We start from the raw sequence: 8,659 nt of genomic DNA, 5'->3' as shown, positions 1-8,659 counted from the left end.
TACATTGTATCTATCAAGAGAGATTGAACAAAAAAAACCCCTACAATTATAAATAGTTATTAAATAGTTTCAGTTATGGGTAATTTACATTGTATCAAACATTTTTAGGACATAATTCCACCAGATGGTTAAATGAACACAGTGGATGTGTTGTGACCAGCAGGCCATCCATCGTGTAACAACAGGCAGGATAGCGTAAGAAGGTTAGCCGTGTAGCTGTTAGCTGAAAAACCTCCAACCCTGGTGTCCTTAGCTAATAACTGTTACTCCTCCCAAACCAAAGATCGCTGTGCACTGAAGACTCTGATAACACACCATGGTGACACACAGAGGTAAGCTCAAATCAACACTGTAAGTTTGCAACTTTGACTTAAGTTGTGAGAAGCTTCAAATATTACTTTCAGTGAACACGATTAGTAACAGGTCATGTGAAACCATGCCTATTGATTCATAGTACTGAGCCACGAACCAACACTGTAGTGTATGCTGTAATTGCACTGTGCACCTACCCACAACATAAACTACACACAACACAGAGCTGAAAAACTGGCTTTGGTCTGCTTGGCTGTAATATTCAGTGCAAACACAGCATATTTGAACAGCACATACCATGGCCCACTATGGCTCTACAGAGATTTTATACTGTACTATAAATTAAGGCTGATGGTGCAAAAAAAGAAAAAACCCTTGTTGTTATATGAAGTTATTATTAGAACCAGAAATCTGCTCAGAGCATAAAGAGGAGCCTGCTTCTGTGACAGTAATGATCAGCTGCAGGGACACTTGGCTTGTTGTTCTAGTTCTTGGGCTCACCGTGACACCATGTGCATGATTGGCAGGGGGATTATCCACATCATTCCTGTATTATTCCATGTTATTTGAAACAATTTGTTCCAAATTACACTCCATCTGAGCATAGGTGCAGGTCGTTGTATGCTTCAGACTTTACTCTCAAAGTCATTCACCTTCATCACCTGACAACATGTGCTTTTCAGTATCATCATCCAAACTCCTCCAGTATCAAACTGTACATCGTAACAATGAGAAAATGAGAAGAAGTGTTTAGAAATTTTCATATTAGAAATATGCAAATGCTTAAAAAACCAGATGAGAATCATTTATGACATCCAGTCATAAGTTATGAAGATGCAGAATGACGTCCCTGCCAGAGCTTAATAAAACTCCAAATTGTCCTTCAAGCACAAATCATTCCTAAACCAATTTTTCTGTTCCACAACTATCTCAGCCTTTTTCACTCCATCCAAGCGACACACAAGTACAAAATGTTTAGGATGCAAACGTTCACTTTGAAATATTTGAGCTTTTGGGTTTTTGGAGAGTCAAAACTGTTCTCCACCTGCACGGCTCTCACATTAAACTGTTCTCTTTCCAGGTACGCAGAGATTAACATTACCGCTCACAGCATTCGTGTCAAACGCAACTGAACTGGAATCACCTGCAGAGCACGAACCACAAACATGTCGGAACAATTCCACACGCGTGTTCTGGCTGTAGTTTCATACGTGTACGTCCACCATGCTTTCTCCCATTAACAGGACAAAGTTACCTGTAAACGTGTGAAGCAGTAAAAAAAATGAAATTTTTTTAAGCCTTACAAACTTCACCAAAACCTTCTGAGCTAAAAACACATGCATGCTCATCAACTGCTGCTTACCTAAAAACCTAGTTAACCTCCACAGCTGAAACGAGCTGCAGGGCTCAGTTAGTGGGAAATACCCACCAGATTAAATCTTTCAAAGAGACAAAACGATTAGCAGAAGAAGGAACTGATAGTAACTGCAGTCGAAGGACAACTCTAACCATAACTCCAGGGAATCGGAACATATTTGTGTTCTTACTGAAGTCTTGGCGATCCAGAGACGAGGACAGTGATGCACCCGTCAGTCAGCATGCAGTCTTTTATAGCTGCATCATTCACTGCGTTCAGAAACACCATTTCACTTCTGATATTAAACGGGGCGACCGTGGCTCAGGGGTTTGGGAACCATATCTGTAACCGGAAGGTCGCCGGTTCGATCCCTGGGCTCTCTGTCCTGGTCGTTGTGTCCTTGGGCAAGACACTTCACCTACCGCCTACTGGTGATGGGCAGAGGGGCCGATGGTGCGATATGGCAGCCTCGCTTCTGTCAGTCTGCCCCAGGGCAGCTGTGGCTACAACTGTAGCTGCCTCCACCAGTGTGTGAATGTGAGAGTGAATGAATAGTGGAATTGTAAAGCGCTTTGGGTGCCTTGAAAAGCGCTATATAAATGCAATCTATTATTATTATTATTATATTTCAATTGGCCCAAATAAACATGCATTTGTTAACAAGTGTCTCTTTAATGTGATGATGCTAGAACCCTCCACAACTTACACACCGTTTCAAATTTACACAACATCTTCAGCTGGTCTCGAAAAGACAAAAACAACAAAAGCTGAAAAGAATTCAAACAAACGACCGAAACACAAAATGACTTCAGCGGAAACCATCAAACTAGTGCTTCTCGATCAGGGTAGATTCAAGTTGTCTGTTGGTTGGGTAACAACTAAAAGTATCTTTCATATCAGTCCTCTGCCAAAACCTTCGGAGGTTCCCTCGTGATTCAAGCTCCTCTACTTCTTCCTTAGTTTGCCTTGCACTGATCTCCATTGTGCTTATGTGGTTAGCATGTCACAGATCTTTGACTGAAAGCAATTTATGCCAACTTTTGTTTTGTTTTACTATATTACTAAAGCTCGCTTGACCATTTAAAACCAGCTCGACAGGCCCAGTCGTTCCAGTAGCATCAAACGTTACCATTCACTGCACTGACAGCTGCAAGAAGCAAAGAAATACTGGAGCACAAGCAAACACGTACATAAAGTATATAGATATCTACACAGCACAGCAGCTGGAAATCACCGCACATGTTGGTGCTTTCTGAATGTTTTCACAATCCCAACACCTCTTTGCTGTTTCTAGGCAGATTCTCATCGAGATAAACAAAGTAGAGTCCTGCACAAACACGTGGTATCTATGTGACGACAGCTACAGGACTTTTCTTTGATGGCACTTGGGCACAAAGTTTATTGAACAATGTAAACACTGGGTTAAGAAAATGTCTATTAAATATTCTTCTAACTGTCAATCTCTACATTTAAAAAGAAAACAACAACAAAAACATTTTTTCACTGACATCAATGACTGAGTGAAAAAAGTAATAATAATAATAATACTGTCTATACTCTATGAATTCACCCACACATGCAAATATTAAAGTATTTGAGAGTATGAGATAAAAACAAGTTTTCATTTCATATTTCCACAACTGCGAAACATTATAAAAAAAATAAATAATAAATATGTGAACAGAAAGCAGGGAAAAAAGAATTTTTAAAACCTAATTTTAAAACCTTTCTCTGGTTTATTCCCAACGTTTTTTTAATCTTCGATAATGGGTGATTTATTTGTAAAATAATATTATTAATGGAAATATTTTATCTTTTATCATTTATATGTTTTGAAAATAACATATATAATAAAATTACATTTGATTATTTTGATAGTTTGACCTTTTCCTGAAAATGTTATTTAAATTATGATAATTACATTTTAATTATACTGTACACTTTTTTCTTTTTAGTCTTTTTCTCTTAAAATATTCTGATTTCCTTTGAAAATGGAACAAAGTGGCATTTCACTTATATTTACTCCTTCTTCACTTTAAAGTACAAATCCTCACTGTTACTTCAGCGTGCGGGTATAATTATCTTTTTCATCATAAAACATTTTCTTATAAAACTTTATAACCGTTCTAACTTTATTCTGTAATGACTCCATGTTTCTCATAAAGCTGGGAAATCAAACTAAAGAACAGGAAACAGATGAGCTTCCTTTGTGCAGGCGATGCTGCGAGTGTCAGAACTACCACACAGTAAGAATCATTTATACACTGCGCACCAATAAAACACAGCATGAAAAAAGTGCTTGTTTTAGTATCTAAACACCATATATGCCCCTTATTGTTCTTATTCAACACAAACACAATACCACCATCAAATAAGATATATTGTTATTACCCAGCAGGGACTCTTTGCAGTCCAGACATAATTAAGACCGTGGATTTAATTTCCCCTGTGGCTGCCCACACTCTTATGTACAAACACAATCACAGTTATAGGCTTTGAATACAAATTTCCATCTAAGGGCATGTGGTTACGATGTTCGATGTTACCTGTGTGTGACAGAAACGTGGATGTGTAGAAACGTCACCCCTGTTTTAGCTGAGCTTTGCAGCCAGAGAGAAGTCATTAGTGTGAATCTGTCCTCACTGGCAGGGTAACAATACCAGCAGTTTATTTAATCTTATCTTTGTGCCTACGAAGCAAGTGCACTCAATTGATCAGATTTACAAAAGAAATGTCTGGCTTGTACAGCGATACGTGTTAAAAATATGTAAATATGTAGTAAAGTAAGAAGAAATGTTGACTCAGTCCAACCGACTGTATGTTGGAGCAAACTGGGAGCAGGCACGACTCGACGTCTGTGGCCTGTGAAGTCGATCTCTAACCTACTGCTAACAGAATTTAATAAGCTGGACAAAAGTGGCCGTCTACTGCAGCCTGATTGGTCATTTGAGAACGTGTGAATGTCTTTTACCATCTCCGATTGGCTGCAGGTGGTAAGCAGATTGTTGTTCACATCCTGTCCAGAAATGTCCCATTGGTCTAGACTGGTTTACTTGTTTTATAACTGTAGTTATCGATGGATGACTCACACTGATCATGCTATTCTTTATAGGCCAGCCCAAAAGTAGGCGGGGGAGTGTGAGTCAGGATTGGGCGGGGTAAAGTAGGGGGAGGGGTGGGGCTTGGACGCCCAAACACTCCCTGCAGCTGCCTGTTGGGGTGGTTGGGGTGGTTGGGGTGAATGGGGTTCTCTTGAAAGCTTCGCAGGTTTTCGTGAAAGCGGTTGCTGCTTTCGTTGTCAAGGCGGTTGCCGTCGTCACAAAGGCGGTGGTTGCTGTGGAAATCAGGGGTGGGCCCTCGATCCTGGACGTGGACCATGTTGCTGCTGCTCTTCCTTCTCAAGGTGGATTCACGGCTGGACGAGGCAACCGACTGGCAGTCCGAGCCGCCATCACTGCTGGCAGCTGTCGCCTCCACTGGTGTAACCCTGATAGTGGTGACTGCTTGAGGGTGGGGGTGGAAGGGAGGAGCAAAGGTGGCAGTGGGTGTGAACGGCATGTTCGAGTTGTTAGGAGGAGGATTAAAGTTGGGGTTGTTAAAACTGGGATTATTGGGATTGTTAGGATTAAAACTGAGGTGCTGGTAGTTGTTGGGGTTATTTGGATGTAAGGGATGTAACGGGTGCACAACATGTGGATGGCTGGTGTAGACTCCTCCTCCTCCCATTCCACTGCCCCCTGCGTCCCCGCCCCCATCGCTCTCCGTTTCTGTCCCCATGACACTCCTCCTCCCATCCACCGATCCACCGTCCTTCAGTGAGTCGCAGCTGTCCGTGTGTCTGTTCAGGTCATTGAGGTTGAAAGCCGACTGCCGAAGGGAAGCTCTTTGTTCTGGTGGTCTCCATCGCCAGGAGCCACTCCCATCAGTGCTCGGAGGTTTCACTATGGGTTTGTTTGATCTGGACTCTGGGTGGGCTTCAACACGAACGATACTCCCAGTTCTCTCCAAGCCTCCCCCTAGAAGAGCAAGCAAGTGTTCAGCGAACTGAATCTGCAAACTGAAGTATGAACAGCAGAATATGTTCCTGTAGGTGCTTACAGGGACGCACCGGCCCAACGATGTGTCAAAGTTTCTTTTTGTTAGAAACAATCCTGAGAACTACACATTTGTTCCAGCTCCTAACAACAGGGCTATGGTCACTGATTTCTAGGAGTGGGTTTAAAAACAAAACAATTTCCCGATTCAAATTGATTTTAGTTTGAATGATGCGATATCGATTCATTAACCCTTTAAAGCCGGTCGGAGCGGGCACGCTCTGTTTTGCGTAACTATTTTTAAATCCCTGTAGAACCAGAACCGTGTAAGCTAGCGCAATAATCTTTTTTTGCATATGAAACCGGAGGAGTTGTACTTACATCTTATGCCATCAGCTTGTCCTCGGTCACAGTTTCCTTCCACATATAGTTTTGCAAAAACTGCATAAAAAGCACTTGCAGCAACAAAAACATAATATTCCAGAAACACGCTTTGCCGATCCGATCAGCTGTTTGTAACACTTCCTACATTGAAACAGACGTCAGCGCGAACTATCGCATTTCCGCCATTACTTGCCCGAAATCGGGAGTGACGTCATTTTTGCGGAAAATGTAGTTTTTTACTTGTAGGCCTTGAAAGCCTATACTGGTGTTTTTATAAGTCACGTTTGACTTTATGCTTTTCTGTGTGGTTTCTGGGATGCTTAGGACTCATATTGCACTGCTGGAAATAGTTTATTTTGATGCACATGCTGCTTTATTTGAAAATTTGCATCATAGGATTGTTTTTTGTTTTTTCTGCAGTATATAAAAATTGGTGTATCTCAAAAATGAAACTATGAAGACACTCAAAATAAATTTCCTGTGGTGGGAAACTATTTTGTGCAACTTTTTTGTATTTACAGTTTTGAGGGATAAGCCTCTTAAATTTCTCTAACTAGAAATATATGTTAAAAAACAAAAACGATTTTCAATTTTTTTGTAGTTTATTGCACTTTTTTGCAATTTATGTAATTACTATGCACTTAATGCAGACATATTATTAAAATATGGGCTACAACAGTTGTATTGATGTATAGCAACTTGAAATGCTCCCAAAAGCGGCACTACAGCATGTAAAAATACAAAGTAAGCTCTGGCGGACTTGGTTCTATGGTAGGTCTTAAAGGGTTAAATCCTGAATCAATTTTTAAATCATGTAAAAATCCAATATAAAGATATGATACAATATAAATGCATTTTGCCAGAAACAGCAGAATTTCAGTGTAAAGCTCACAAAACGATGTCAACAACCACCAAAGAGCTAAAACACCAAACGATTAACGAGCAGGTAAACGGAGTCTGCAGAAAGATGTGAACACAAAGAGCGACGGCACGAACACGAACACGCCGTCGGTGCTGGAAGCCGACAGCTCACAGACTCTGATGCTGCAGGTTTCGTCACGCAACAAAAGAAGATCCAAACTATGCTTCACGTTTGATAAACATCGTCATGAATTTTTAAATTCATTTTTAAACCCACCCCTAACTAACAAAGTGAGTCTCAAACCAGCCAACCGAAGAAGTCGTATTCATGGATTCAGATCCTAAAGTCATGCCATTACACAGTCAGAGTCAGAGCCAGGTGCTACACACAGTTTTAGTCTGCTTATCATTATTATACTGAACTTAATTCTGTGTTATTCTTTTTGTAGCTTGTTTATTTTATTTTATTTTATAAATATCACCTCCTCTTCCTTTTTAACCCATAGCTTGAGGATTTGGTTCATCAGCACTCTAAACATGTCCTGTTTCCTTTAAATTTGGTTAGACCCAAATGGAAACTCTTAGCAAAAAAGCTCAAATCCCAAAATGCATTGTGGGATTTCATTTGGAGGCTTTTAAACACTTTGAATATCAAATCAAAAATGGTCCAAACTGCACACAGCGTCTCCAAACTAGGACCTGGGGAGGTTAAATGAAGCAGGAAAAGGTGTTTTAAAGCTGCTGCTGGGACCAAAATCCAAATGAGTTTACATTTAAAATGTTTCAGTTTCACATGTTGTCTTGTTTTAAATTAAAAGTAGAGCTTGGATGATTTACAAGTCGTTGTGTTTCACTGATGAGCAGTCGGCTGAGCTATTAGAAGTACAGACCTCCTCCCACGGCTCCAGTGGTGGAAGCGGGTGGAGATGGATCCTGGTCTGTCAGGGCTCGGTACCGAATGGATCCGGTGCAACTGACAGTGCTGCCACCGTCCTCTGACCGAGGAGAGTGAAGCAGACCCTGTTGTTTAGATAAGGCTATGACCTGGAAAATGAGAGACAGGCAGGTAAGTGTTTTTGGGTCTGAGAAGCACGACTGTGTCAGCTTCTCAGCAGCCTCGGCTCTCATGATGCAACACACCAGCACTGTAATAAAGCTCTGTTACTTTTTTTAAACCAACGAGGAATCCATGTGACAGCTTCACAAACTGGAGCTTTTTGTTTCCTTATAAGACAACTCAAGTATCAAACTGAGGGTTTAAAGATGATTGGAAAACAAGAAGCTACATTAACTGTGTTCTGGTCAAAGATGACGACCAGTGTTTTTGATGGAGCTCTATATCTTTTCATGTTGTCATAGTTATCATTCATTCATGTAGCACAAATGTTATTCAAACACATAAGCACAAAGAAACCAGTAAATGCAGAGTGCTGCATGCTGACTGTGTGGAGTGTGATACTTTCTGTTTACTTTGGTATTTGTTGTTTGATTGAGTGTGTAACACAGATAAACAGGGTTACAGTGGAAAAAGAAGCCAGTTTGTCCTCATTATTGGGTTTCTTATTTAAATCAAATGATTTTGTTTTTTCTGAACACAGGCTGCTGCCGTTCTTTCAATCACTGCATTTGGACGCAGTCTGAGGAGGGCGCCGTTAAAACAGCACTATTATATTTTCTGTTGACTGCTTCTCTTGGCTTCAAACAACATTAT

At 40.7% G+C, this 8,659-nt stretch overlaps 1 protein-coding gene across 2 annotated transcripts in view; it reads right to left on the bottom strand.

The window, feature by feature from the left end:
• Positions 1-752: 752 nt before the first annotated feature.
• Positions 753-8,659, bottom strand: part of plppr4a (phospholipid phosphatase related 4a) — a 54,282-nt gene continuing 46,375 nt past the window's right edge. For both annotated transcript variants that reach the window (XM_006808724.3, XM_006808723.3), the window contains exons 10-11: positions 7,839-7,992; positions 753-5,685 (exon numbers count right to left, since the gene is read on the bottom strand). In XM_006808724.3, the coding sequence (XP_006808787.1) occupies positions 4,769-5,685; positions 7,839-7,992 (1,071 nt within the window). In that variant the 3' untranslated portion in view covers positions 753-4,768. The remainder of the gene's footprint in view (positions 5,686-7,838; positions 7,993-8,659) is intronic.

The sequence above is a fragment of the Neolamprologus brichardi genome, chromosome 14, assembly GCF_056152115.1.
Source record: "Neolamprologus brichardi isolate AB-2024 chromosome 14, ASM5615211v1, whole genome shotgun sequence".
Classification (NCBI taxonomy): domain Eukaryota; kingdom Metazoa; phylum Chordata; class Actinopteri; order Cichliformes; family Cichlidae; genus Neolamprologus; species Neolamprologus brichardi.
Note: the sequence above shows the minus strand (reverse complement) of the source record. Positions and strands in the feature narration are given on the sequence as shown.